This window comes from Peromyscus leucopus, chromosome 4, assembly GCF_004664715.2.
Source record: "Peromyscus leucopus breed LL Stock chromosome 4, UCI_PerLeu_2.1, whole genome shotgun sequence".
Lineage (NCBI taxonomy): Eukaryota > Metazoa > Chordata > Mammalia > Rodentia > Cricetidae > Peromyscus > Peromyscus leucopus.
In genome coordinates this window covers 14,458,646-14,486,629 of record NC_051066.1, presented here as the reverse complement: position 1 = coordinate 14,486,629, position 27,984 = coordinate 14,458,646, and the positions used below count along the sequence as shown (strand labels likewise).

Here is a 27,984-nt window from a genome sequence, read left to right as displayed (position 1 = left end):
TGATGAATGAACTAACTAACTAACCAACCAACCAAATAACCAATGAACTAACTAACCAACCAACCAAAACAAAACACAAAGTAAATGGTACCCAAGGAACACCACCTGAGGTTGACCTTTGGCTTCCACACCCATGTGAATATGTGCACACCTTTCCCCCAACAAGAACACACACACACACACACACACACACACACACACACACACACACACACACACTCAAGTTGTGTTACTCTCTAGGGCTTCCTGGAAGCTTGCAGCCAAGAGAGGTCATAGGCAGAGTGGAGTGTGGTCCAGGAGCACAGGATGGTGCAGGAAGTGAGGTTGGGGGGTGGTGACCCAGAGCTCCATGCCCAGTTCTATATTTTGCAGTTATTTTAAAATATACTGTTACAAATGGGGAAACTGAGATAAAGTAGCTTGCCCAGGTCGCCACACAGAGGGTGGTGCTGGGGTTGGTTTGTGCAGTCTCAGGGCATGGTCCATCGCTGTCCAAATACCAGGATGGAGGCAGCTTGACTGCCATCTTAGCTCAGTCCAACCCTCTCTGGATGTGGGTTGATGCAGAGTGAGTCTGAGTCTGAGTCTCTGAGCAGCTGGCAGCCCGCTTTGCCCAATGACATTCTCTGGGTGGTTGCACATGCTTGCACACCCTCTAAATATAAGCCCGTGCCCTCCATAAGCAGAAGCCACAAGGCAGGCCCTGAGATGGAAGCCAGGCTGCTGAGCACCGTCTGGGGACTCTTCCTGGTGTACGGGCTGCAGGCGGAGTCTACGAGGGTGGACCTAGTACCAGAGAAGGTGCCTCTTTCTTCTTACCTTGTAGGCACTACTGGGGCTTGATGGGAAGGTGGGCAGGGAGGGAACAGAGTGGATAGCCATTGCAAGTCTCGCTCCCCTTCCATCCAACTCCTCCTTGGCTACAGGATAGCTGGCAGGGCAGGACCATCCCCAAGAGGGCAGGCAGTGGAGGGCCCTGGTGAGGTTCTGAGCTCCATGGCCTTCTCCCCTCCCTGAGTTCTCTCATGTGCCTCCTGTGCCGCGGCAGGAGCTGCTGTCCTCAGGCTGGTCACCTGGGTCCTTGGTGATTTACAGCTTTGGGGTCCCTTCCTGCTCCCTGGTTCATAGGGTTCCTATGACCCTATCGCTTTGCACTGTGGAGCCAGAAGACTTCTCCAGAGTGGACAGCTTGTTTGCTTAGATTCCTCTTTCTATGCCCTGGATCCTTCCTGAGACCAGCAAACTCACACTGTAAACTCAGAGGGGTCAGCTTTGGGGGACACACAGATTCTTTCTCTTGTAACAGTAACCAGTTTCTAAAAGTTTCAGGTGATACCCTGTACTCTGGGAACCATGATCTCAGGGAAGTTGAGGTTGGTAGAGCCATGCTCCTGTATTCAGTGTGCTAGTTGTAGGCCTGGATGCTTGCTCCCCACACACCTGCTGGAAAGGTCTCCTGGCAGACCAGTCTTGTGTCAGGATCTTCTGGAAGGGACATTTCTGTCTGGTGTCCTGAAAGGTTCCTTGGGAAGGAAAACTCAGCTAAGGACAAGTGGCCTCCCAGGCTCATGACTATCTATTGGCCTCCCAGAGCCCACCCACTCCCTGCCTGAGGATCCCTGAAACACCCTCTGTAGCCCAGGAGCTGCAAACCCAGCTTAGCTCGGCTGCTCAGAGCTAAGGATAGCTCTAGTTCTGTTCTCTAGATTGCAGGATTCTGGAAGGAAGTGGCTGTGACTTCGGACCAGAACCTGGTGCTGAAGGCTCAAAAGAGGGTAGAGGGTTTGTTCCTCACCTTCAGTGGGAGGAACATCACCGTGAAGGCTGTGTATAACAGGTAAGAGGCCTGGCTCATTTGGGGATGTGACCCGCGGGGAAGGAAGAGACACATGTAGTTGAACACAGTTCGGGCTGTACCTCTTGTAGTGATGAGATCATTGTGTGGACTAGCCTTCCCTGTATCCACCGGCTTGGGCCCTCCAACCCCAGAGAAAGCTAGATCTCAGGCTCCTAGAGCTGCATTTCTGCCAAAATATAGGCCAGGGCTTAAGATAAAGCCTTATTCGTTGATAAGAATGTGCAGGTAGTAGCTGGCTGACTCCTTGAAGGTGAGAGGCTGGGGTAGCCCTGCCCCATGCATGGCCCCTTCCCCATGGGTCCTAGGCTCCAGGATGTTCCTTGTTTGTCAGCACCCTTTCTGAAGGTAGGCCCCACTCAAAGACGTGCCCATCGGGTGGAACGCAGGCTGGCAAGTTTTTAACAAACACTGTTGCTTTCCAGCTCAGGAAGCTGTGTGACAGAAACATCCATGGGTTCGGAAAGAAACATTGTGGGGGAATTTGCTTTTCCTGGTAAGTACTGTTGCCTCCTTGCTAAAGTTGCAGCTGCCTGACCCTGGATGCTATCTCCCCCTGGCCTGGAGGCTCTCTGTGCCCTTCCTGGGGTTCTCAGGCCCTGGACTCCAGACCCCTCATCTCTACTAGTGAACTGGATTGACCTTGAGAAGTTATCTTCCCAGGATGTCACAGGCAGGTCCCAGCACTAGGCAGAAACAGAAAGGAGTTAGAGTCTGCAGACCCAGCTTTCAAGGTCAGCCCCCAGGTTTGAGCAAGGCTCCCTAACCCTGCCACTGACTCCTGAAGGCCAGAGGAAGATCTACGTGCTGGACACGGACTATGAGCACTACGCCATCCTGAAGTTGTCCCTGCTCTGGCAAGGCAGAAACTTCCATGTGCTCAAGTATTTCAGTAAGCTCAGCCTGGGTTGAGGGGCAGAGCCCTGTGGCTGCCTTCCTTCAGGCTGCCAGCTCAGCCCTGCTGTGCCCCACAGCCCGGAGTCTTGAGACTGAGGATGAGCCAGGCTTCTGGAGGTTTTGGGAAATGACAGCAGACCGAGGCCTTTACATGCTGGCCCGACACGGTGAGCACATCACCTTGGGGAGGAGGCTGGACCGGGCCCCTGTTATGGGGTCTGATGCCCTCCTGACTGTACCACGTGCTGTCCCATCCCACAGGGAGGTGTGCTGAGCTCTTGAAAGAGGTGAGCCTACTACCCTTGGTCTACATTGCAGCCTGGCCCTCATGGAGCCCCTGCTGGCACTACTGGTCCTGGAAAGGAGGGGTCATCCATCCCTCCACTGATCAGGACAACCAACAGCCCTGATGGGCAGCTTCAGATGCATCTGTAGTTTGGAAAGAACAGTCTGCCATGTGACCCCAAGCTGTCATGCTGGGCCCTTGGGTGTGGGACAGAACTAAGTTGGACAGGAGAGGTCCCTTGTCTGTATTGTTCTGTCCAGCAGGGCTGTGCAGGGCTCTGGGCCAGCTCTGCCCCTTCATGTTCCGCCAGTTGGTGGGACGGGGGAGTTCAGCTCTGCTGGATATCTTGGGGTTTCCTGTGTCTAACACCATGCTAACCTGCTACCTATACAACCTCACTGTCACAGCCCAGGCTCCCGAGGTTGACTCTATAACTCCATTTTGCAGATAGAGACTCCAAGGCTCAGGGAACCAGTGCTTTGCCAAAGCCAGGCAGCTGGGGTACCAGCGTCTCAGGGTCCCTGAAGGCCACACATGGCCCTAAGCTCTGCTGTTCTGCCTGCAGGGACTGGTCTGAATAGCTTCTGCCCAGGCCTGCGGCTGCAGCCCCACCTACCTGGCCTCTCCTGCTCCTGCCTGAAGGGCCTCCTGCATCTCCTTCAAATAAACCCTGCTGCCAAAAGCTGCCCAGCATCTTTCCTGGGGGCAGGGAAAGGGATGGCAGGAACGGGTCTCTGGCCCAGGTGGAGACAAGTCTGCATTCTCGGTGAATGCTGGGTGAAGGATGCACCTTGCACACAGGGCAGCCATCCTAGACTCCCAAGTGAAAAGGTCCTGCTCCACCTTGCCCTGCCCTGCTGCATTCATGCTACCCTGGGCAGTGGGTCCCACAGCCCCCTCCTCATTCTGGAACAGTGTCCATTCTGGTCGTGAATGCTGGTGACACCCCAGGATGCTATCAGCGAAAGTGAGAGCAGGTCTGGAGCTTTGCGGGCATCTGGGCAGAGGGGTAGCAGAGCAATGCTTTGCAAAAAGGCTGCCAGATGGACAAGGCCATGCTGGAGGCAGAGCCTCCAGTGATGACACATGGAAATGTGTGGCTCTGGCTGTGATGGAACCTCTAACCTTCCCACTGCCCACTTGGTTGGCTGCCTACCTCTACACCTCTCCTTGACACATCCCTCTGAGATGCCTTGTCCCCACTGGGCAGCTGACACTCAGAGGACAGAATTGAGTCCATACCAGAGCCCTTTTACTGAGGCCAGTACCCGGCACCTGGTGCTACATTCTGGAGATGGCCAAAAGTGTTGCAGTGGCCATTGTGTGTGTCTTGTAGGAGGATAGGTGGGGTGATGTGCAGTTAGCAGGATCCTGGAGGGGTTCTTTTTTTGTTCAAAAAGCAGGAAAAATGCTTTCCATCTCCCCTGAGCATTGTTTTGAACACAGAGATTCTCTAAGAATACAGACCCTTGCAGTTACCCGTGGGCATCACCCCACCCCAAACTCCTGGTGCTGGAGGCTCCTTGAGTTTCCTTTGTTGGCCTTCAGTGATTGCTTGCAAACCTCAGTTTCTAGGATGAGATCATTAGCATCGGGAGAGCTCAGTTCTGAAGACCTGACGTTCTTCTGAGGTTGGAGGAGTCAGGGAGAATTGAGTTGGTCACTGGGTGCTAATGTGGGGCTTGCTGAAATGGAAAGGGCTCTGGGCCACAGCGCTAATGGCTGCCTGACTTTACCAGAAGAGCTGGTGACTGATGTTCAAGAGGTATGCCGGGGACACCGGCTTGTGGCTTCTATCAGGAAGAAAGAGGGTGCATCAGTCCACTAGCTGGGCTACCAGGAGATCCAAATGGCCATTGCCTCTGTGTGCATTAGCCGTCCCTTCCCGGAGGGCTCTGAGCCCTGGGTCATTTTTATAATCCTTAACTGTTCCCCCTGTCTCCTCGTTCCCACGCCTTATAATTTGAACGCCGGCTGTAGCTGCCAATAGTCCTCTGTCTTGTCTGTGCCCTGCAGGGTCAGGGCCTGGGCTTTCCCTAGGGGGTGATATCACAAGGGACTATCTCTTTGCTGTGGAGGTTTCCCAGGTGGCTTGGCCCTATGTGTCTTGCTCTTCACCTGAAATCTGGAGATTGTGGTCTTGCCCACAAAAACAAGTTTGTGGGTAAAGATAATGCCAGGACAGCAGGGCTGGCTTTAGCCCAAGCGTGTTAGCTGCTTGTCTGGTGGCCCTTGGCTGATTGCTGTGGCTTCTTTAAAGTACTCAGTAAGATAGGGTGGGACTGGAGGGGGTCACGATATTCTGGCCCACTCCTTAAGATTCTCAGCCTGCTGAGCACGAAGCTGCACAGATTCAACCATGCATGTATCCTCCAGTATCCTCCGTCCTGCCTCCGCCATTCCCAGGACTCTGTTGCCTGGATCATTGCCTGGATTTCCAGTTGACAGAGTTCTGACCCCAGCGAGTCTTCATCTTCTCTGCGCCTATGACCAAAGCCTGCCGAGGGGCCTTGGTGGAACACCACCTGCTCTGTCACCTACACACAGCTGGGAAGGAACAGTTCAATTGCTGAGTGGATTGATGCATATGTGAGTGGACACCCAGAGACAAGATCTGTGTCCCCTGGAGGCGGTCCCCTGAGGCCCTGCTATCCACCTGGCTGGTTTCACAGTCTACTTCCAGCCCACCCAATGAGAACCTTCTATGCCTATTCCAAACACCCACAGGAAAGGATATAAAGTTCAGAGGCTCTGAGCCAAAGGCTGTGGCTTCCTGTGGTTGAGAGCTGAACCCAGGTACCCAACTGCTAGGCACATGGAGAGCAACATGCTCTTCACCCTGCTGGGGCTGTGTGTGGGGCTGTGCGTGGGGCTGGCATCTGACTTACAGGGTGCAGAACTGAAGGACTTCGACATAAACAAGGTAGTCACAGTTATAGTGAGCCAAGTTCCGTGGGGGTTGGGCCCTGCCCAGAGTCAGCCTTCAATATTCTACCATCTTGGGTGCCCTTCACCCCTAGAACTTTCCAGACTGCTGCATCCCTTGGAAGGGAGGGATGTAGAATGGCTCTCAGGGTCCCAAATCCTGAATGCTGGTACACCCAGGCATTTCCTTCCTCTAACTGCTATCTCCCAGTTTTTAGGCCTCTGGTATGAGATTGCCTTTGCCTCCATGGTGGATACACATGACTTAGCGCACAAGGAGCAGAAGTTGGGAGCCATGACAGTCAACCTGAAAGAGAACCTTCTGACTCTGACCACCACCTATTACAAGTGAGTTGAGGCCTTGATTACGGCCCTAGAGGAAAGCTGGAGTAGCCTGGACAGTGCTCTCTGCTTTCCCCAAAGATACATCGACCCATGTCTGTGCCTCAGCCTCAGCTGTAGAGAGGGATGAGGGGGCAACTGTTTCAGATGGGACCAGGCATCTTTGGCCTCCTGGGTGTTCCGGTGTCTACTAAGACAGTTTATGGAGTGGCCTACAGCTCTACAATCATGATAGGAGTTTGGCCTCTGGACTGCCACCCTGGACTCTGAGCAAAGCAAGTAACGGACCAGACAGCTTTAAGGTCCAATTCTTTAGCTTATGAGATGTGCCATCTTCTGACTGACAGACGGCAAGGCCTGAGGAGAAGCGAGGCAAGGCTGACCCGAGTCGTCTCTCCATCCTGGCACACAGCCCAGCAGTGCCCAGGTTCCCACGTAGCTATTGGCCAGTAGACACCTTCAGGCCAGGTCACTTCCACAGGGACGTGTACATGTCCCTGTTCTAGAGTGTCCCTCAAAGTGTGTTGTTTCATCAGAGTGGCCGGCCCTCAGCTATGTATGTGCTTCTGCCCCTCAGAGACTGTCTCCCTCAGTCATGCGTGGGTTTGATCCCAGGGAGCATGTCCTCAGATGTATGTAACCGTGCCTCTCGGAGTATACCTTCAAATGTGCGCCCTTCCACTTTTGTGGGTGTCCCGGGTGTGTTTGTGTCAGAATGTGCCCTTCAGCTCTGAGTGTGTCCCCGATGCTCAGAGCGTATGTCCTCCAGACGCAAGCATGTCTCTTCACCTCAAGATTGTGTTCTTCAGCCGGGCGGTGGTGGCGCACGCCTTTAATCCCAACACTCAGGAGGCAGAGCCAGGCGGATCTCTGTGAGTTCAAGGCCAGCCTGGGCTACAGAGTGAGTTCTAGGAAAGGCACCAAAGCTACACAGAGAGACCCTGTCTCGGAAAAAAAAAAAAAAAAAAAAAAAAAAAGAAAGAAAGAAAAAAAAAAAGATTGTGTTCTTCAGGTGTGAGTGACCATGTTCCTCAGAGACTGCGTACCTCACACACGTGTGTCCGCTCCTGAGTATGTCCCTCAATATTTGTGTCCCTGTACCACCGAGTGTGTTTCTCAGTCGTGAATATCCTCCTGTTTTTCAAGAGGTTCTCCCCTAAATGTGTGTCCCTTTACTTCAGAAAGCCTCTCACTCACACATGTGTTTCCCCCGGCTCCTGAATGTGTTCCTCATGCCAGTGTGTCCATCTTTCTCAGGCTGTGTCCCTCAGTGGGCAGAGAGTGGGTCTCTGAGGTATGTTTGTTCCTGTTCCTCAAACTGTGTCCTTCAGAGACTGTTCCCCAGAGACTATGTCCCTCAGATTTATGTACAGCCCTGACCCTCAGGGTGTGTCTCTTGATCCTTTGTGTGTCTGCGGGCACAGGTAAGTGGTTCCTCGGGAGTCACCGGGGGCATATTTCTACAGCAGTTCCTCTTGCTGCTCCATCTCCTTCTCCCTGGGTGGCCACTGGGTAAGGGTCCTGCTCTCTGGGGTCATAGGCTCAGCAGATATTAAGACACGTGACACGTCTGGCTGGTCTCTGGACTCCTGGGTTCCCACCATGCCCACCACCTCAGAGCATACCGTGTAAGGCCTGGTAGGCAGGAAGCTGGGAGATTCCTTCCTTTCTTTATTCTCCTTCATTTGCCTCTTTGTCTGTATAGCCCAGGCTGCCTTGGACTATATGCTCAGAGATGTCCACAGGGATCAATCCCGTGTACAAACAGGCCTAAGAGACCCATCTCGGCCGCTGAGGACACACTGTTCTCCCCCTTTGTCAGTCTCCATAGCCCAGGATGCCCTGACTTGGGCATCAAACTGCAATCCTCTTGACTCAGCTCCCCTCCCCTCCCAGTGTTGGGATTACAGGCTGACCTACCTTCTTGTCTTCATAGTGGGGACCACTGTGTGCTGGAGAAGGCTGGGGCCGTTCAAGTAGACCATCCAGGGAAATTCAACGTCACCAAAATATCAGGCAAGGACGCTGTCCCAGCTTTGGTGGGTGTGGTGGCCTCTCTGAGGCACTTTGGCTTATTCTTAGTGTGCACTTACCACTGTTCTGGATGTGGGGGACCCTGCCTCACTGGGGGTGTTGTTTGGTGTATCCTGACTGAAGCTCTTGGTGCAGGGCTTCTTGGTACATGCAGGGTGTCATGCCCAGATGTCAGGAGCCCCTGTGGCTACTGTCCTCAGCCCCCATCTTTGCCAGGGTTTTGGTGGCTTCCTTTCTGAAATCCTAGATGTGATTCAGCGTTCATTTATCTGAGTCAGTAGGGAATCCCTGCCCTCCTCTTCAGACTCTCCAGGCCCATTCCAGGCTGCCCATGTGTGTTTCGAGTACATGATTGTGTGTGTGCAAATGTGCTAGGCAGAAGCAGAGCTGGGAACTGAGAGCCCTGGACAAGCAAGTGGGAGGGCATCTAGAATTTTGCTCTGTTCCTAGAAAGCAAAGAAGTTTCTATTGTGGCCACTGACTACCAGACCTATGCCATCGTAGATATCGCTTCTCCAGTAGCTGAGACAGTCTACCGGGCCATGAAACTGTACAGTAAGTCCAGCCTGGACTCGTCTGGGGGTGGGGTGGGTGTCACCCCTCCGATACCTCATCTCATTGTCTTCCCACCCTGGGGTGGGGATAGGAGAGTATCCCAGGGCTACATCAGGATGGGGGGAGAAAGTCTGTATCTATAGAAGTTCAGTCCATACTCACCTGCAGGCCGGAGTCTGGACAACAATGAGAAAGTCCTGAGCAAGTTCCAGAAGTTAGCCTTGAAGAATGGGTTCACTCCATCAAACATAATCGTTAACAAGCATGACTGTGAGTAGGCCTCACCCGAGTCAGGGCCTCCCAGGAATGGGCAAAGACCTGGGCCTGCCCCGTCCCTTCCTTCCTTGTCTCATCATTTGGTTTTTGTCCACAGTAACCTGTGTGAACACATTGCAATCGGTGAGTCTCCGAACTAAGCTGGGACTGTGCTGGGCACCCAGGCTGGGTGGGGACTCTTTCACATGTCCTTTCTATCACATTGATGAGGCTACGTAGGAGCTTTCCACTGGCCTGGTATCTGTGGGCAGCTGGGTAGTGTATTTGATCACTTTACTAGAGCAGGCAGATCCAAGTTCCAGAACACAGGCTGCCCAAGGATCAAGAGGACTCAGTTATCCTCCTTGGGCTGTTTTTCCTCTGGCCTCAGCAGCTGGGGGAGGCCTCTGTGGTGGGGTCTGACACCCCACTGCCTCCACTTCATGCTGCTCTGTCCTGCAGGGAGGTGGACCAAAGTCCTGAATAAGGTAAGCCCACATCCTCCATTCTATACTGCAGGCCCTGTGTTCTGATACTGGATCCTGATCCTGGTGGGGTGTGTGTGTGTGTGTGTGTGTGTGTGTGTGTGTGTGTGTGTACACCTCTCCTCTGATGAGGACATCCAATAATAGCATTGCTTGACAGTTCCAGAAAGGCATCTGTTTTGTTGTTTGGAAAAAAATGTAGTTGGGAATATGAGCCCAAGCTGTCAGGCTAAGTCCTAGGAGGGAGGGAGTGTGTGGGTAGGTGTGGCTGTGCATATTGGGACAGAGCTGCATGGTAGGCCCCTTGTCCTCAATGTTCTGCCCAGCAGGGATGCTCAGAACTGCTGATTGACCCTGTCTGTCCCTTCAGGTGCTATCCGGGGCTGGGTCAAGGGGAGATATAGACCCTGTTAGATGTCTTAGGTTTCTTTATCCAGCACTGTGCTGGTCCATCACCAGCATGACCTCATTTCCACAACCTGTCCCCTAGATATTGGCAATAAGACTCATTTTACAGATAGAGAAATCAAGGCTCAGGGAACCAGTGTTTTGCTAAAGCCAGGTATCTAGGATGCCAAGCTCTTAGCCTGTGACCTTGACCAGTGCCTCAGGGTCCCTGGAGGCCACACATGGCCCTGAGCTCTGTTGTTTCGCCTGCAGGGATTGATCTGAGGAGGAAGCAATAGCTCTGTCCATCTGGCCTCCTCTGCCCCTACCCAGGGTGTTCTTTGCACCTGTGACAAATAAACCTTGCTGCCACATGCTGCCTAGCATCTTTTTTGAGGGTGGGTGGTGACAGATGGGAGGTAGGGGCACACCTGTGATCCATCACCTTGGTTTCTGTCCACAGTGACCCACGTGAGTGCAAATGCATTACATTTTTTTAAATGAATATTCTGCAATGGACATATGTCATAACAGATCAGGTGCCACCGACTGACTCAGGCCCACAGCCCCATCCTCACTCTGGGGCAGTCTCCTGTCCTCTTAGGATCTGGAAGCGGCCCTAGCAGACCACAAGCAGAGACAAGAGCAAACCTTCTCTTGTGGTCTCAGTAGGTCTCTCAAATGCTGCCTGTATTTTCCTAAGGCTCCCTACTGTGTGGAGTTCAAATCCCCAGCTACTGTTTCCAAGGTCCTCCTGGATGTGGCTGCTCTCTAGTCCCCTGCTGGCCCCTCCCAGTCAGCTCCGAGTCTTCCTCCCAGCTGTACTCAGTGCCCATCACGGTGTCTCTCCCTCCACGGCCTAAAGCCACTGTCTGCTTACCTTGCCTCTTTTCGTTGCTGCAGAAGCTAGAGGGCAGAAAGGACAGGAATGTGGGGTGAGGTGAGCACCAGCCCCTTGGGGCAAATGGGTTCTGCTTCCTGGGAGCAACAGCCCCAAGATGGAAGCAGGGAAGTGGTTCCTGGGGTGAAGCAGTATGGGATGGGGGAGAACCAGCCCAGCTGGAGTGGAGAGATGTTGCTGACCCCCAGGCATCTGAGTGAGACACCACAGAGTCTCACAAAGAAAACTCTGCACCCCTTGCCCATCTCAAATCCTGAACCAAGTGCCAGAGAAACCTCAGAAGAGGCATTCTGAGGTGAGGTTCTGACGTGCTAAGGGCACGGGGAATGTTGTGGTTTCCTTCAGATCTTCTGGTCCACGTCTGCACCAAGTCCCAGGAGCTTAGCGTGGGGTTGGACTTCCGGCTCCTGACAGATGCTCCAGACTGTGGACTCCAGCCACTGTTCATCATTGCACAGTTCTGGAGCTTGACCCCTAGTCCACAATCATGGGCCAGAAGTTCGTTTTCAGGGCTGGGACATGGCTCAGCCAGTAAAGCATGGACATGCAAGCATGCAGACATGGATTTAGTGCCTCGTAGCCCATGTCAAAAAGTACCAGACACTGCTGCATACCTGTAGTCCCAGAGCTGGGGGGATGGGGACAACAGGACTCTGGGGCTTGTTGGCTAGCCTATTTGGCCAACTTGTTGGGCTCCAGGTTCAATTAGCAACCCTGTATCAAAAACGGTGGGGAAAGAATGATGAAGACACCTGATGTTGACCTTTGGCCTCCACATGAATGTACACATATGTACACATGCATAGACACAAGAAAGTCCACCTTCAGGCAGGGGCTCTCTTCCTGGCTGGTGGTCATGGAAGTGGGGGACAGAGTGCTTTACATGGTCAGTCTCCCTATCCTCATAAGGACTTTAGCCCCTTTGCATAGAGTCATAGTGAGCGGCTTTACTGGAGCCTCACTTACCACCCGAGAACCCCAACACAGTAACACGAGGGTCAGAACTGAGGAGCATGCAACCCAGTCTCGGACAAAGTATACTTTGCAAAGGCTACAGAATGCAGGACTTTTATATTATTTATTTATTTATAATAGGGCTTTCATATATTTCTTAAAAAGTATTTTTATGTGCATGGGTGTTTTGCCTGTGTGCATGTCTGTGTACCACATGCATGCAGTGCCCAAGGAGGTAGGAAGAGGGAGTTGGATCCCCTGGAACTAGAGTTATAGATAGTTATGAGCTGGTGTGTGGGTTCTTGGAATTGAACCTGGGTCCTCTGGAAGAACAGCTAATGCTCTTAACCACTGAGTTATCTCTCCAGTGTTGAATGTAGGTAGGGATTTTATAATGTGTTATTGCTAATGCTTCACAGAAAGGTTACTAGGTAGACAACAGAAAAGCAGGATCTATGGGAGAAAAAAGGAACAGTTAGTCCAACCTGACCCTGAGAAGAAACAAAGTTGGATTCAGAAGAGAGATGTCTAATGAGGCATCATAAGCATGTTAAAGGAAAAAGGGAATTCATGGCATGGTAAAAAGAAAGAATTCACAAATAAATAGATAACCAATGACCAATAAGAGAGAAATTCAGCAAGAAGTGGGACTGTCACAAAGAGCAAGAAGGAAATCTCAGAGCTGAAAGGACATTGCATGGACTCAGCATCAGATTGGACTGAATGTCAGTGTCCCAGTCTGAGGAAGAGAGGACAGAGGGACTGAGGTTATCTCAGAGGTTTCCTGGAGAAGAGCTGGCCAACTTGTTTAGACCACTGCTTGCTGGATTACCTCTATGGCTTGTTCAGCTTGCTTTCCTACACAACCCAGGACCACCTGCCCAGGGGTGGCAGTGTCCACAGTGGGCTGGGCCCTCCTGCATCAACCATTAATCAAGAAAATGCTCTGCAGGCAATCTGGATGGAGACATCTTCTCAATTAATATCCCCTCTTCCTAGATATGTCTAGGTTTGTATCAAGTTGACAAAAACCAATCAAGACAACACCCACATGAAGGGTTCTAACAGGCCTTCATGAGCTGGTCCACAGAGTGAGTCCACATGAGCATGGCAATCATGGCTCTGGTAGGCTTTGCCCATCCCCATCCCCTCTGCCTTGCTAAACCATTAGATTACATTCCTAAAGCCAGCCATCAAGGTTTCTTCCCCAATTTGGCCACTTCCTCCTCCTGAGGCTGACCACCAAGGTCCAGCTATCAAAAGCCCTTTTTGGTTCACCTAATTAACCTGTCCAATCAGAATTAAACACCTCATCCTAACAAGGGGTTATACCTTTATAAACCACCATTTACCTATGAGCCATGTCTGTCTCCTCTCTGTGCAGAGGCAGTCCTTTGTTCCTCTGGGACAAATTTCTCTTCCCTTTCTCCCTTGTCCCTTTCCCCTCTTCTGTCTCCTGTCTTTGTCTCTTATTTCCTGCCCTTTGTCCCTCTGGGGCAAATAAATTTCCTTTATACTGAGAACTTGGTCTTGGAGTGTCTTGTGCTAATATTGGTTATTTCGCTGTGTATACGTTAGCACGTTCAATTCAGCTTAGAGTGTTGTTATAATTTTCTTTCTTTCTTTCTTTCTTTCTTTCTTTCTTTCTTTCTTTCTTTCTTTCTTTCTTTCTTTCTTTCTTTCTTTCTTCCTTCCTTCCTTCCTTCCTTCCTTCCTTCCTTCCTTCCTTCCTTCCTTCCTTCCTTTCCTTCCTTCCTTCCTTCCTTCTTTCTTTCTTTTTTTTTTTTTTTTTTCCGAGACAGGGTTTCTCTGTGTTGCTCTGGCTATGCTGGAACTCACTCTGTAAACCAGACTGGCCTTGAACTCACAGAGATCCACCTGCCTCTGCCTCCCAAAGTGCTGGGACTAAAGGCGTGCACCACCACTGCCTGGCATAATTTCCTTCCTTCCTTCCTTCCTTCCTTCCTTCCTTCCTTCCTTCCTTCCTTCCTTCCTCTCTCTGTGTCTCTCTCTCTGTGTCTCTCTCTCTTTCTTTCTTTTTCTCTTTTTTTATTTCTTTATTTTTTGACCTGATTTACAATTCAGTGGCTGTTCAGGTCAGGGTCCCTCACTTCCGCCACTCTCAGGTCCACTGCTCTGGGGTCAGAGTTTTCTGCTCAAAGGCATGGATGTGCAGGGGCTCTTCAGCTAAGCATTCATTCACCAGCCGGTGTCTCTGGAGCAGTGGCTTTCCCTCCAACTTAGCCGACACCACCAGGACTCGGAAGCTGGTCGCGCAACGGTTGAGAGTAATGTCCTCCACCTCCATATGCTCTGTCTCCAGGTCCCACCGCTGCAGCTTCTTACAGAGGTAGTTGGCACTGAGTACCATGGCCACAGCCCAGTGAGGGCACAGGCAGGCGTGACAGAACCTTGCCTTGGGTCCCACCATTCCACCTTCCGCCCTCACTGGTGGGACCATTTTCATTAGCTGAAATATTTTAACTCTTACTTAACTTCTACTTCTAGTAGCTAAGTAGAGACAAGGATACCTTTATTTTTATAGGCCAGCTTGTATTCATTTCGCAGGCCTGGTTGGTTCATAAGAGTCCTAACTGATCCGTGCCGTTTCTGTGAATGTGTGTGCTCTGCTTCCTTACTGGTAGTTGTCTGTTAGTCAGCTCTGGATGCCACAGCAGAGTGCTGGAGGCTGAGCAGTTTAAACAACAGAAACATATTTCTTACAATTTGGCATCAAGCCATCTCTCCAGCCCCCTGGGAGAGAGTTCTCTAGGTTAAATTTTTAAAATTTATTGATAGTAATGTAGCATGAATCTTAAAAAGTCTTATTAATAAAAAACAAACAAACCCGGAGCCAGGTACTGGAGTCAATGCTGGAAGATCAGAGAAGCAGAACAAGCCACAGCCACCTCACCTTGCCAATTCCTCAGCTGATCCTGTTTTGAGTCCTCATCCAGAATGAATCTCAGCTGAACTGCTGCTAAAAGCCTAAAAGCTTAACCAGGCTCTAGTTCCTGGTCCTCACGTCTTATATACCTTTCTGCTTTCTGTCATCACTTCCTGGGATTAAAGGTGTGAGTCACCATGCCTGGCTGTTTTCAGTGTGACTTTGAACTCACAGAGATCCGGATGGATCTCTGCCTCCCAAGTGATAGGATTAAAGGTGTGTGTGCCACCATTTTCTGGCCTCTATGTCTCTCTAGTGGCTGTTCTGTCCTCTGACCCCAGATAAGTTTATTAGGATGCACAATATATTGGGGGACACAATATATCATAGTAATACATTTTTTTTTCTTTTTGAGACAGGGTTTCTCTGTGTAGCCCTGGTTGTCCTGAACTCACTCTGCAGACCAGGCTGGCCTCGAACTAAGAGATCCACTAGGCTCTGTCTCCTGAGTGCTGGCATTAAAGGTGTGCACCACCACTGCCTGGCAGTATATTTCATGACTAGCGTGGCTGCAGTTTTCTTCTTTAGGGGCATAACTTTCGCAAGTGGTGAAGAAACTCAGGCACAGTAACCCACTCTGACCCGACTCTCATGGACATTCCTTTCCTACACCACTTTTTATGATGTCTGGTGGCCTCCAAGAACTTCCAAAGGTGGCTTTGCCTGTGAGCACTGTCTTCAGAACTCTTTTCAGTCTGCCTTGGAGGACCCAGGCATAGTCACAGGCCTGCTCTTCCTGTGTTGTCCCTGTCCCCCCGCCCCCTTATCTGTTGTCCTGGGCCCATGTGTTTTGATTGGAAAATGTGTTTTAAAATGATTGACAGCATTAATCTGTAGATTAGGATGGGAACTTTGGAGCGTTGTCTTCCTAAAAGAAATTTTATTTTCTTCTATCAGGTATCCGGGAGGTCAGCAGCCAGGAACCATCCTAATCCAGGTTCAAGGTCTGACTCTGGGTTACTGAGCTGGACAGAAGGACACTTAGCTGGTGTTTATACAGGATCTGGTTTGTGCACCTTTACCTCCCCACAGCAGGGGCTGGGAGGAGCCCTATTAGATCTCCTTTCTGCAGAGACTCAAGCTGTGGACACATTACCCATAGGTTCTCCAGTCTGGCTTGGAGTGAGGATAGGGATGATGAGGGGCAGGGGTGTATGGGGGCAAAGTGTGAGCTTCAGTTTGCTCTGTGGTGGGTCCTGAGCGCCTGCAGCCTTGTTCTGCAGAAGTGCTCAGTACATCTTTGATGATGAGTGAGGGAGTAGATGAGCCAGTCTCAGGGAGTGTGTGGCTAAGGTCTTTTCTGGAGGCAGCAGGATTCATCTACCACCTCTGCCACCCCTCAAGTATGGTGGGCCAGATAAACCCCACCCAGAACTGCTCCTGATAGCAGCTCCAATGACTTGGTGGTGGATAGCTCAGGCTACAGACCCCAATCAGGGGAGCCTTAGGGTCTGGCTGAAGTCTGTCAGGATTTGGTCTTAGGGAGCAGAGAGCTAGATGTGGCCCAGCTGGAGATGGATGGAGAATGGCTAGATCCAGATAGGGGGACAGATGGAACAGGACAGTTAGGCTGCAGAACTGGCTGTTGGGGTCAGTGGGAGGCCACAGGTCAGCAAAGCAGAAGGTTTTGTGGGCCAGTGTGTGTGGGAGAATGGAAGCGTAAAAGGAAGTCTTTGGGGTGGCTTTTTGTATTTCTAATGATTGAGACAAAAGATGTCTGAAACTGCAGATTCTGGACAGACTACTTGTGCTTGACCAGCCGAGACTGGAACTTGACCTCATCTTGGGCCTGCTTGGCCGGCCCCTGAAGAGCAGACTCAGCAGGGGAGATTGCTGATCCTGGGAAGGGGAGAAAGCAGGGTGGCCGGCTTTAGGAGGCTTACTCTGGAACCTTCTGAGGAGTTGGCACTGTTCTGTTGATTTGAACAGGTTCCTGGGCCTCTCTCATTTCTGTCACAGGTCTGAGCTAGACACCAAGGCCGCCACGGTTTAGCAGTGCCCTCCCCCACCCTGAGTTACTTTGCTTCGTGAGAGGCCAGGATGATATCCTGGCAGTTAGTGGCCACCCACACTGAGGCACTCAGAGCCATATAAGCCGTTTCCTGGTGGGAGATGGCACATCCAGGCCTACCGCGTGGTGTGCCTGGGCCTCTGGGAGAATGAAGGTGGTACTTCTGACTGCTGCTCTTCCTGCTTTGGTCTCTCTGCCCTGGGTCCAGGCAGTGTGGCTGGGAAGGCTGGATCCTAAGCAGGTAACAGCCCTCTTGGGTAGCAGGTCCTAGGGCCAGGCCCCACCTTTGAGGCTTCATAGCCTTTGGATCCCCAAGAATCAATTTGGACAAGCCTGGATGGAGGGAGTTAGACTGCATGAAGGGGGTTGGAGTTCTTTGTGCTTTGAGGGAGGAGAGCTGGGTATCTCAGCTGATGCTTCCTCTAGCTCACTGGGCCCTGGTACATCCTGGCTGTGGCCTCCCGTGCGAAGGACTTCATGGAGAAGGACATGAAGAATGTGGAAGGCGTTCTGGTGACTCTTACTCCAGACAACAAGTTGAGAATTCAGTCCTCTAGGCATGGGTGAGTAGGCAACCCTCGAGCTGTGTGACTCTGTTTTAGCTTCCTCAGCAGGAGCAGCTTCACCAGAGGGGCTGCAGGCTTTGTCCATCTGGTTCGGGTAGAGGACTGGACTCTGCAGACCCGCTCCTGGATACATGGTTGGCTCTCTGTGCTCCCCACTCCTCTGTGCTCCCCAGGTTAGTCTCCTCTTTTCCCTGAGCTCTCCAGAGTGGCATGTTCCTGCATCTGTTGCGCTTTCTTCTTTCCCATAGCGGACTCTGCTCTGACTCAGCCACTTTCTGCCAGCCTGTTGAATCTGTGTTCCTGGCCTCTGACTGCATGACTTGGTCCTCCTTTGTTCTTTGTGCCTTGCCTAGCCCTAGTCAATATGCAGCCCTTTTTCTCTGTGAGTCTTTTGGAGCCTGTGAAAGTTGGTTCGTGCATTTGGTCCTCAGGGCCACCGAAAGGAGGCCTCAGGAAGGAGGTCACCAAGGTCTCATGCCAGTCTGGCCTGTGGGATCAAGCTGGCCTTGTCTAGTGAGGCAACTGGGGGGAGCGGGGGAGGGAGTGGAATGAATGTCTCTTAAATGTGACTCATTTGGTTTGGCAGGCTGGTTGCTTAGTGAGGACCCGAGCCACCGAGACAGACTGGGGCCCAGAGAAAGCCTCTCTCTCTTCCTGAGATTTCTCTTAAGTCTGCTCGAAGGACATGGCAGGGCCTCTGTCACCCAAGGGCCTGGGAGGACACGGAGGAGCGGGGACAGAGTGGTCTCAGTTAAGGTGAATCTTCCACGTAGCTTTCGTGGACACCAGACCACATAGCTGGCCAAATGGCTCAACAGCATGGGGATGGTGGACTCCTGTGGGTCCAGCAGGCTGTCACTCCAGCAGAACAGCACACTCATGGGCAGCTGAGGAGTCTTGGGCCTACACAGGGTTGGGTGGGTCTCAGGAGAATCGAGGAGTAGTCTGTATTTCATTAGGACTTTGTTGCTGGTCTTTGAAATATAGTGGGTGATTGAAAACCAGAGTTTCTAAAGGCAGGCAGCTGAATTCCTTCCCTTCACCCTGTCTCTGCCAGCCAGGGCTTCGGCATTGTGACTGCCACTTTGCAGGGCACTTTATCACCCTGTGTCATAGCAATCATTCCCACCTGTACACAACTCCATCTTCCCAAACTGAAACTTCGCCAGCATGGGACAGCATTCCATCACTGTGGCGAATTTGCCAGGATGGAAGGTTTGCCTAGGCCCACGAGTCTAAAGGTTTCAACCCTTGGCTACCCGCTGATCCTGCTGCCTTGAGACTATGGCGAGCGCGGTACAGCGTGGAAGAGAACACACGGTGGGGGAGGCAGCTGACTTCATGGTGCTGGAAGGAGAGAGAGAAGAGAAAGAAGGAGGAGGAGGATGAAGAGGGGGAGGAGGAGGGAGAGGAGGAGGAGCATCATCTCAACATTCCTTTGAAGGACAGACACATCTCCAGTGGCCAAACTTCCTTCCACCGGGCTCTACCTCTTCCCTCAGATATGGGCGGAAGCATCAAGCTTTCAACACATGGCCGTGGGGACACTCCAGATCGAGTAGCACTGGATCCCCATCCCCACCCCAGCCAATGACACCCCCTCTGTGCTTCCCATCTCCCCATCCAGGGACGGGAGACCTCAGAGAAATGTCCCTGTAGAGCCCGTCCTGTTGTGATTGGGTTTTCCTTAGCCCACATCCTCCAAGTCCACCCTTTCCATCTTGGCTGGGTGACACCCCACTCTGTGGAATGGGCTGTGTGCTACTTCTCCGTTATCCACTGGTGGGAGAGTGCAGCTGTTAGGAGCCAGCCTCTGCTTTCAGTTCTTTTGGGACACAGCCAGGAGTGGGATCCCAGGCCACATGGCAACCTCACAGTTAACCCAGAAGTGCTCTTCACTCCCTTACAGAGTGTGGTACCTTCCTTCTCTTAGCCAGTGTTACACATGGACACTTAGGTGGCCTCCACCTTCTGCACTAGAAATGTGGAGGCCGAGAGCCTTGGTAAGTTGGAACAGAGGGTTTAATCCTAGAACTGGCAGTTCTTTGTCATCTGCTGTCCCCAAATAGGTCTGAACTTGGGTCCTCTCATTAAGCCCACGCTGTAGACAAGGATAACGTTGGACTCCTGACCCTGCCACTACCTCGCACTGCTGGGATTGGAGGTGTATAGGTGTTCCACCACATCTGACTAATGTTTCTGACACTGAGAGTCACAAACGTGTGGATCACTATGTTTCCCTCCCAGGGAGCTCTCTTTAAATATTCTGCATGTTTTCCTCTAGAATGTTTCTTACTGGTTTGTGAGAAGGGGAAATTTTAGCAACTAGCCAGGGCTACACAGAGAAATTCTGTCTCAAAAAACCAAACCAAAACCTCCCAAAAAACCAAAACAAAGCACACACACACAAAAACACAAACAAACAAACAAACAAACAAACAAACAAACAAACAAACAAACAAAACCAAACTAGTTACAGACATACTTCCCAGTTTGTTTTTCTGATGTTGGGTTTTTTTTTAAAAAAATGTATGTGTGTGAATATTTTGCCTGCACGAATGTTTGTGTACCATGTGCATGCCTGATGTCCACAAGGGTCAGAAAAGAGCATCAGATCCCTTGGCAGTGGTTGTGAGCTACCATGTGAGTACTGGGAACAGAAACTGGGTCCTCTGCAAGACCAGCACGTGCTCTTAACTGCCAGGCCATTTCTCCAGGTCCGAGGGGAACTTTTTTCTATGAAGCGCTTTTTAGTTCTGCACTGTATGTACACCAGCCTTGCTTCTGAGGGTTCTGGGTGCTATGACATTGAGCGGGGAGAGGTGCTCCTTTCTCTTTCTGTCTCTGGAAGTCTTCAATCTTTGGCACCTCCAGAATTTTGCCTGGGGTAAAAATGTGAGGTGCACTCAGGTAGCTGGCAGCCCCACATGGCTTATGACCTTTTTCATATAGGTGGGTGTCTGGGTAAGTTTTCTTTGTTTTTTAACTTCTTATTCTGTTCCTTTGATCTACGTATTTACCCAGCCCTTGTTGTGGGTTTAGGGCGCGTCTTCGTCCGCTGGACCAGCTTCTGCTGCTTTCTTTTGGGGGCCCCAGCATCTGCCCCTGCGGGTGTCTTGTCCCCAGGCGTCTTTGCAGACACTTGCCACGTCTAACAGACCCTGCTGCGCTTCTCTTGCATTTGCTCACCTCAGAGGCTGCCTCTGCGGGGGATTCTGGGTAGTGTCTTCTCACCTGAACCACAGGCTGATGTCTTTTGAACCCTCAGCACCCGACTGTGGATCCCTTGGGAAATGAAGGGGATGATGAGTGCTTCTCAGGCCCCAGGGTGGGTTTTCTGGGTAACCCAGGCATCGTGAAAGAGGTGAGCTCCCTTTGAGGCCCCTCCACCCCCACCCCCCCGGCCCCGCGGTGGGGCCACATGTGAGTCTCAGAGGCTTTCCTCCCATTGCTTCCTAGGCCAGATGGGTGTCGTCAGAGCACTGTGGAGCTGCTGAAGCGAGATTCCCGATGGGCGTTTGAGAACCCCTGTGAGTGTGACGTCACGGGGACCTCCTCACAAATCACCATGAAGCCAGCCCCTGTGTGTTCCCAGGCTGCAGTTGGTAGGGCCAGGCCTGGCAGAAGGAGACCGCTCTGCTCCAGAGCCCTTGGCACAGCACTGTGTGCCATTAAAAGATCTGACAGTCGGGACCTTGGGGTCAATCCTCAGGGGAGAGAGGCCCCCGAATGGAGGTCTTAGACCTCATATTCTCACCCTCAGGTGCCCAGATGCTTGTGGGGGTCCTAATCTCAATCCCTGGGCTCCTTCACGAGTTCAGGGGGCAGGGTGCCTGGTTAGTAGCATTCTACCCACATAGGGTGGGGCTGGGAAAGGGTGACCCACTTGCTCTTCAGTCACCCCAGGCTGAGCTGAGGCAAACACTCCTCTGTCCATCTGTCTACCGGCATCTAAGAACTCCTTCTTGCTGGCACAGTGTAGAGGTCAGGGACCTGGGGACAGCTTGAAACCTCTGCTGATGTTGGATAGGGTCTGGTCCTGAATCTGCTCTCCATCTTAACGGCCAGTCCCGGTTCCATGCCTGGCTGGCATGATGGCCCTGACGCCCTTGCTGCCCCGGGATCTTGCGTTTGCTCTCTAGCTCTTGGTGTACTGGATTATCGGGTACTGGGCACGAACTTCAAGGACTACGCTGTCATCTTCACACAGCTGGAATTTGGGGACGAGGCCTTCAACACAGTGGAGTTGTACAGTAAGTGGGGACAGGCAGGGTGGCTCAGCGTCCCTGGTGCCCCCAGACACGGGTGCTCTGTGTCCTAGCAGGGAGCACACAGGGACAAGCCCCAGCCACCCTGAGGTTGGCTAGGGATTGGGGTAAAGAAAGGGGCAGGGGACGCAGCCACGCTCTCCGCACTCCGACCGTCTCTCAGAAACTGCTCCTTTGTGTCCAGGTCGGACAGAGACGGCCAGCCGCGAGGCCATGCAGCTCTTCACCAAATGGAGCCAGGGTCTGGGCTTCCTGTCCCATCAGCAGGCCCAGCTGCAGAAGGACTGTGAGTATTACTAGTACTGGCCACCGGGAGCACAGGCAGTTCTGACACACAGGGAGTGGCTGGATTGGGGGAGGTGATTCGCCTCCCGCTTTTACTGGTTTATGGGTGCTTCAATGGATCACTCATAGTCAGGCTTGGAGGGACAGCCTCCTCGGGAAGAGGCTTGTGGGTAGGGTCCTGGGAGCTGCTACAGCCCTGTTCTCACAACTGGCTTGGTTCTTACAGTCACGTGTGCACACAAGATCCTCCAGGTAGGCCACCTTTTTGTGCATCACTCTTGGCTCCCTGAGGAGCCTGGGACTCCGGGTGGACCCTCTCCAAAGCCTGTGTAGCCCATGGCTCTGCTGGTGGGAAGGTCACTGAAGGTGAGGATCATGGCTGTCAGGAGCCCCACCCCAACTCTTGCCCTGGTTTTCAGTGAGTGCCACACCCCGGAGAAAGCACCACAGCATCCTGGCATCCTGGTGGAGGTGGGCAGGCACTGTCTCTGCTCAGTGGCTGGTTGGTTCTCTGCTCTCCTAAGCTCAGGCTTGGGTTGAAAATAAAGTGATTTCACAAGTAAACCTGCCACAGTGTGTCTTCTCTGGGGGTGGGATGGTCACTGTGCTGTGGGAGAGGACATCTCCAGAGAACAGACCATGGAACCACAGAGCCAGCTCGGGAACAAAAGAGTTTGATGCACTAATGTCCCTTGCCAGAGTTCTTGAGCCTGAAGACAGGGCTGGTGGCTTTTCACTGGGGACAGGATGTAGCCACTAGAATGGCAAAAGCTGAGGTGTCTGGGCTAGACAAGAGCTATGCGAGTAGGTCAGGAGACCATTAAGGCAGCCGCATCAGAATCCACGGATAGGGGGCCAACCACCTATGCACTGCCTAATAGAAAGGAACACTGAGTTGCACAGTAGGAGAGCATAGAGAGCATCTGCCAACAGCCTAGTATGATCGGGGGCGGTTAGCATCCACAGGTCGCCTAGCAGGACACAGAATTCACGGACTGTCTAGCCAGGGAGGTCAGTATCTGTGAACTCCCAGCAGGGAGATGCGGCCAGGGCTCTAGCTCTTCTTTCTCTGCCGAGGCTCTGGCTGCTGGCTGCTGGGGTGGACATGGGGGGTGATGGTGGAATTCCCCAAGGTCTGAGCCTGCAGTCCCGCACTACAAATCGGGTGTCTGGTCAGGAAATGGTGGGATGATACCATCTATTGGAAAGTAACAGGGGAGAAGAGGGGGTCAAAGCTTGGGTACATGTGAGTACTCGGTCTCTCTCTCTTCTGGCCTGGTCATCAGCAGCTCCCAGGCACTATAAATAGTCTTAGGCAGGGAGCTCCCAAGTTTATGCCCACTGTTTCCCTCTCTCCTGTCTGCACACCTGCCCAAGAGGCTAGTCCCAGAGACACCCTCGGCTTCTGCCTCTCACCTTTGCCTAGGGTTGTGAGAGTCCCAGCATCCAGTGCTAGGTGAGTCAGCCCAGGCTGCAATAGCATGCAGATGTGTGTGGTTCTAGCCCCTCAGTGGTGAGGAATGTGAGGACCAGCCTCCATATGGCCTCTGAGAATGTGGTGGTGTCCATCTTCAGGGGTCTCCCAGGTAGGCAATGGCTGCTGTAACCAACAATGGCCAGGCTGAAGCCCTCAGAAGGAGGGGCAGAGCTTGAAGCCACACCTGCCCACTTTTTTTTACCCCACCCATCCCAGCAGCCTGAGGCTCCAGGGTGGGTCTGACATCACAACAGGGCAGACACCGGCGGGCGAGATACAGGTTTAATTAAACTTAGCTGCCCCTGCTAAGGATGAAGCTGGAGACGGGCCCGGCCATAGTCCTAGTTCTGGCTGTGGCATCCTGGACACAGGAGTTTTTCCCTAAGGAGGCCCAGACTCTCAACTGGGGCAAGGTAAGCCACATGCCCCCTTGGTACCTTCATCAGGTACTAGGGTTACAGGGTACATAGACCAGTTAGGACTAGAACTCCAGCTGTGGGATCATCTGGGATAATGTCCCCAGCAGGAGGGCAGGACACGGTATCCATTGGGTCCAGCTGTGTCGGTTACCCGTCCTCTCCCACCACCGCCCCCGGCCCTGGGACCCCTTAGATACCTCTGCAAAGGAGTCGAGAGCTGCAAGAAGAGCAGGGTGGAGGGCCAAGCACTAGATGAGTCCTGAAGCAGAGGATTCCAGGTGGGGGGGCTGTGGGCACAGTGGCTAGGTGGACAATGCCAGCAGCGTGCACAAGCACAGGGTTATTAGGAGCAAGGAGTGTGCAACAGGGAAGAGCCGGTGGCCATCGGCTCAGGCACAAGTGGAGAAGGGCTGGGCATCGGTGTCACAGGGAGGCCAAGAGGGAAGGAGCCTCTGAGGCGGGTAGGGTGGGAACAGACCAGGCTGAGCCTCCTGGCACCTGACTAGTTAAGCACCAGCTTCTCTTTGGCCCAGGACAGGGTAGTGCCCACTTGCGGATACAGATGTGGTCTGGGGCTTGGGAAAGGGTCACTTGCTGGGTCTGTTCTCCGGCTGGGAGCTTGGACAGGCAGCGTGGTGTGGCAGCTCCAACACCGTCCTCCCCGGATGCCCCTGCAGTTTTCAGGCTTCTGGTACATTATTGCCATCGCCACAGACACCCAGGGGTTCTTGCCGGCTAGAGACAAGAGGAAGCTGGGGGCGGCTATGGTGAAGATGCACAAAGCAGGCCAGCTCAAGGTGGTCATCGCCTTCAGCCGGTGAGGGGGTAGGCTGTGCCAGTGGTCCTGGCACACCTTTCCAGACTGGCCAGGGACACTGTTCTCTCTGGAAAGAAAGAGCCCACAGGAAGCAAAATGGATTCCTGGAGGAAGCAGACCCATCAGATGGTTTTGTGACCTCTTCCTCTCCTAAATCCCAAAGGGTGATTTTGGGTGAAGTACCTGGCATCAGGGAGGGAGTGTTGGGAGTGGACCTCTCAGCTCTGGGCGGGCCTTTGCCCAGATTAGGAGATTCCCACCCCAAGTGGTCACCTTGGCCCCTGACCACCCATCCCTAGGCTCTAGGGGCAGAGGTTGTGTAGAACTGGGGAAGTTGGTGGTGGAAAGTAGTCCTCTGGCTGCAGCTCACAGCACCTGTCCCCAGGCCTCAGGGATGCCGGTCCATGGAGGTGACCCTGAAGAAGGACAGAAAGAAACCTGTGTTCAGGAATACCTGTGAGTAGGATGCCTGGGCCATGGAAAACTGAGCATGTGGCAGGCGGGCTGGACACCGAGGATGGGTGAGCAGGGTGGCCATGGTCCCAGAGCGGGCCTGGGAGGTGAGGTCAGTGAGAAAGGACCATGCTGGACTGGCTGATGTGTTGGGCACTGGGTTCTGTACTGTGGGTGGGCATGGATCCAGGCACCCGTGGCTGCCGGTGCTTCTCTTGCAGTGAAGGGGATAAAGGGTTTCCATGTGCTGTCCACTGACTACACGTACGGCCTGGTCTACCTCCGCTTGGGGCGTGGAGTCAACAACTACAAGAGCCTGCTGCTCTTCAGTGAGTCCTGTGCACAGCGTCCCCTTCGGGTGTCAGGGCCGTGGTGGTGGAGGGCTTAGGGATCAGAGACATGAGACATAGAGGTGAGGGAAGGTGGGGGAAGACAAGGCTGGAAGGTGAGGCTGGCTAACTGGGAAGGAGGATGGCCGGTGAAGGGTGGTCTGAGAAGGGCTGTGGTGGCAGAGCCTGCTGCGCGTAGGGTTGGAGGCGGCAGCAGCAGAGCCGAGGGGAGACCCTCACCAGGAGGGGTCTAGATCTAGGGGCTGCCGTAGAGGACAGCGTGAGTGCTGGGGTGCTGCCCCAGAGGAGGTTGAGATGTGGGCTGTGAGCTCTGAGCTCTGGGAAATGGAGGGTTAGGACTAGGGGGCTGGATCCAGTGGGAACCAAGGGCAATGTTAGGGAAAGCGCTGGGGAGGGTGGATGGAAGTGATGTGGTGAGGAGGAGGGTGCAAGCCTGGGCTGCAGACAGAGGTCTGTGGAAAGAGCAGAGGAAGGCGTGGTTAGAATGTAGCAGGCCTGGACGAGCCCACGGGGTGGCTGGAGTGGCTTACAGGGACCGAGGAGGCTCCCAGGTGTCCACTGGCTGCAGAGTGACCCCATCTCCTAGCTTTGGAAATGGGGCACTGGCACAGAATGACAGTGAGTGGGAGCATGGGAGATCAGGATGCAGCCCTCCAGAGGTCATATGGGCATCCCTGCTGCTGTGATTCTGTCCCCAATTCAGACAGACAGAACATCTCTAGCTTCCTGAGTCTGCGAGAATTCCTGGACAAGTGTCACACTCTGCAGCTCACCACGCAGGCCACCATCCTTCCGAAAGACGGTACCTCACGGCCTCAAGCTTTTGTTCTCCTGCCCTCATTCTGTCCCCTTAGACAGCTGGTCCATGTAAGAGATGTGCATGCACGTGCATGTATATGTGTGCATGCATGCATGCATGTCTGTGTGGGTAGCCATGTTGTCTGCAAAGTCAACTGTGAAGATGCCCAAATGTTCTCATCCTCCCGGACCTGCAGGCTTCCTGTGAGCATTGGGTGTGCAGTGTCCCATGCAGACAGCGATGGCTCCTACAATGTACAGACTCCAGACAACACTCTCAGTGGAGGCTGCACAGCTCTACCCTCTTTAGAGTCCAGGGCAGCCAGGGCCAGGGCCCTCGTATAGATTCCCAACAGAGGCGGCAGCCAGGCCTCTCAGCCCCTTCGTTCTTGCCCACAGATTCCTGTGCACACACCATCCTGCCCTGACAGCCAGCCACCCTCTGCTCATCCCTTTGGCTTGAGAGCCTTCCTGACCCTGGGAATGCTGTTCCAGATGGTGGCTGTGACATTCAGAGGTATCCCGTGACGGCAGGCCAGTGACTGACTGACTACACAGAGCCCGGGCTGTGATGGCTGCTTGCATCCCCCCAATACCAGCAACCTTCCACTGGCTGTGCTCACGGCTTTCTCTTTGGTCCACCTGCCCTGGCAGTGTCCTGGGCTCCATTGGAGGCCAAGTCTGGCACTTTTCATCTCTTTACCCTGGGGAGGTCAAGCACAGACCACAGGCTCATCACACTCCCATTTTTTTCCTTTCTTTTAAAATGGGTTTCTTTATTTTGGGGGCTAGAGAGATGGCTCAATAGTTAACAGTACATGTTGCAGAGAACTCAAGTTTAGTCCCCAGCATCCATATTGAGAGGCTCACAAATGCCTGTAGCTCCAGCTCCAGGGGATCCAACAGCCACTTCTGGCCTTTGTGGGCCCTGCACACACATGCACAACCTACCTACATATACATATAATTAAAAATAAAAGTCTTTTAAAAGTTTTTATTTTCATATGTCCTTTTTTGTTTTATTGTTTTGTTTTGTTTTTTCAAGACAGGGTTTTTCTGTGTAATGGTAGCCCTGGTTGTCCTGGAACTCCTTTGTAGACCAGGCTGGCCTCGAACTCACAGAGATCTGCCTCCCGAGAGCTGGGTGCCCAGGAGTGGTCATACAGTAGTTCTAGTTTTTGTTTTTAGGGGTGTCCATGCTGGCTTCCACAGTGGCTGCAGCACCCCTCTTTAACCTCTGACCACTCAGCCATGTTTGGCTACAAGGAGCAGGGACAGCAGGACCTCCTCATTAGGAGGCCTCCTGGGCTGGCTCACCTGCTTGCTGGGTCAGCTTTCTGCTTTTCATGTAACCAGCATCACTGGCTTTCTCCTCCTTGTGGGTGTCTCTCCTCCGGTCCCAGGCACGAGCATCTTCTTCCGTGGCCTGCTCACAGCAGCAGGCTTCCAGCCCCACAGTAACTAACGCCACCACTGGTGTCACCAGTGCTGAGCAGTCTTGTGTTGTCGATTTTCACGTCAAACCTACCATGTCGCCGTGTGAGCAGCATGTAGGCACACTGACTCGGTTCTCTCCTTTCATGATGTGGGCCCTAGGACTCAGGTCATTGGGCTTAGCAGCCAGCATCTTTATTTACTGAGCCTCCCCTCTGGCCTTCTAATACTGGCATGTAGAACGAGCAAAACTGCAGCAAGAATGAGTTCCACCTCCAGGAAA

The 27,984-nt window shown here is 52.8% G+C and overlaps 5 protein-coding genes across 5 annotated transcripts; 4 read left to right on the top strand and 1 right to left on the bottom strand.

Annotated features, from left to right (window-relative positions):
* Positions 1-675: 675 nt before the first annotated feature.
* On the top strand, positions 676-3,722 carry Lcn8 (lipocalin 8). Its single transcript, XM_028868652.2, has 7 exons — positions 676-801; positions 1,707-1,837; positions 2,281-2,351; positions 2,643-2,747; positions 2,830-2,919; positions 3,014-3,039; positions 3,604-3,722. Exons 1-7 carry the CDS (start codon positions 709-711, stop codon positions 3,613-3,615), a joined length of 528 nt encoding a protein of 175 aa, XP_028724485.2. The 5' UTR covers positions 676-708; the 3' UTR covers positions 3,616-3,722.
* A 2,064-nt stretch (positions 3,723-5,786) lies between these two features.
* On the top strand, positions 5,787-10,396 carry LOC114692844 (epididymal-specific lipocalin-5-like). Its single transcript, XM_028868867.2, has 8 exons — positions 5,787-5,961; positions 6,175-6,311; positions 8,242-8,321; positions 8,790-8,894; positions 9,063-9,164; positions 9,268-9,293; positions 9,612-9,637; positions 10,295-10,396. The coding sequence occupies exons 1-7, from the start codon at positions 5,854-5,856 to the stop codon at positions 9,630-9,632; spliced, it is 579 nt and encodes a 192-aa protein (XP_028724700.1). The 5' UTR covers positions 5,787-5,853; the 3' UTR covers positions 9,633-9,637; positions 10,295-10,396.
* Positions 10,397-13,998: 3,602 nt separating this feature from the next.
* On the bottom strand, positions 13,999-14,247 carry LOC114692845 (bolA-like protein 2). The gene has a single exon (XM_037204369.1). It carries the CDS (start codon positions 14,245-14,247, stop codon positions 13,999-14,001), a length of 249 nt encoding a protein of 82 aa, XP_037060264.1.
* A 1,507-nt stretch (positions 14,248-15,754) lies between these two features.
* Positions 15,755-22,517, top strand: Lcn6 (lipocalin 6). Its single transcript, XM_028868868.2, has 7 exons — positions 15,755-17,075; positions 17,261-17,397; positions 20,860-20,930; positions 21,543-21,653; positions 21,853-21,954; positions 22,180-22,205; positions 22,373-22,517. The coding sequence occupies exons 1-7, from the start codon at positions 16,983-16,985 to the stop codon at positions 22,373-22,375; spliced, it is 543 nt and encodes a 180-aa protein (XP_028724701.1). The 5' UTR covers positions 15,755-16,982; the 3' UTR covers positions 22,376-22,517.
* A 1,159-nt stretch (positions 22,518-23,676) lies between these two features.
* Lcn10 (lipocalin 10) lies at positions 23,677-27,167 on the top strand. Its single transcript, XM_028868869.2, has 6 exons — positions 23,677-23,843; positions 24,527-24,666; positions 25,052-25,122; positions 25,341-25,448; positions 26,173-26,271; positions 26,667-27,167. The coding sequence occupies exons 1-6, from the start codon at positions 23,742-23,744 to the stop codon at positions 26,693-26,695; spliced, it is 549 nt and encodes a 182-aa protein (XP_028724702.1). The 5' UTR covers positions 23,677-23,741; the 3' UTR covers positions 26,696-27,167.
* The last annotated feature ends 817 nt before the right edge of the window (positions 27,168-27,984 follow it).

What these genes read in the sequence shown, in the direction of transcription:
- Lcn6 (XM_028868868.2), top strand. Translation starts at nt 16,983, where the DNA reads ATGAAGGTGGTACTTCTGACTGCTGCTCTTCCTGCTTTGGTCTCTCTG. An exon ending in ATTCAGTCCTCTAGGCATGG is followed by an intron (nt 17,398 to 20,859) that starts GTGAGTAGGCAA and finishes ATTGCTTCCTAG; the next exon opens with GCCAGATGGGTGTCGTCAGA. An exon ending in GGCCCAGCTGCAGAAGGACT is followed by an intron (nt 21,955 to 22,179) that starts GTGAGTATTACT and finishes TGGTTCTTACAG; the next exon opens with TCACGTGTGCACACAAGATC.
- LOC114692845 (XM_037204369.1), bottom strand. Translation starts at nt 14,247, where the DNA reads ATGGTACTCAGTGCCAACTACCTCTGTAAGAAGCTGCAGCGGTGGGAC.
- LOC114692844 (XM_028868867.2), top strand. Translation starts at nt 5,854, where the DNA reads ATGGAGAGCAACATGCTCTTCACCCTGCTGGGGCTGTGTGTGGGGCTG. An exon ending in CCGGGCCATGAAACTGTACA is followed by an intron (nt 8,895 to 9,062) that starts GTAAGTCCAGCC and finishes ACTCACCTGCAG; the next exon opens with GCCGGAGTCTGGACAACAAT. An exon ending in AATCGTTAACAAGCATGACT is followed by an intron (nt 9,165 to 9,267) that starts GTGAGTAGGCCT and finishes TTTTGTCCACAG; the next exon opens with TAACCTGTGTGAACACATTG.
- Lcn8 (XM_028868652.2), top strand. Translation starts at nt 709, where the DNA reads ATGGAAGCCAGGCTGCTGAGCACCGTCTGGGGACTCTTCCTGGTGTAC. An exon ending in TGGACCTAGTACCAGAGAAG is followed by an intron (nt 802 to 1,706) that starts GTGCCTCTTTCT and finishes TCTGTTCTCTAG; the next exon opens with ATTGCAGGATTCTGGAAGGA. An exon ending in TTACATGCTGGCCCGACACG is followed by an intron (nt 2,920 to 3,013) that starts GTGAGCACATCA and finishes CCCATCCCACAG; the next exon opens with GGAGGTGTGCTGAGCTCTTG.
- Lcn10 (XM_028868869.2), top strand. Translation starts at nt 23,742, where the DNA reads ATGAAGCTGGAGACGGGCCCGGCCATAGTCCTAGTTCTGGCTGTGGCA. An exon ending in GTGGTCATCGCCTTCAGCCG is followed by an intron (nt 24,667 to 25,051) that starts GTGAGGGGGTAG and finishes ACCTGTCCCCAG; the next exon opens with GCCTCAGGGATGCCGGTCCA. An exon ending in ACCTGTGTTCAGGAATACCT is followed by an intron (nt 25,123 to 25,340) that starts GTGAGTAGGATG and finishes CTTCTCTTGCAG; the next exon opens with TGAAGGGGATAAAGGGTTTC.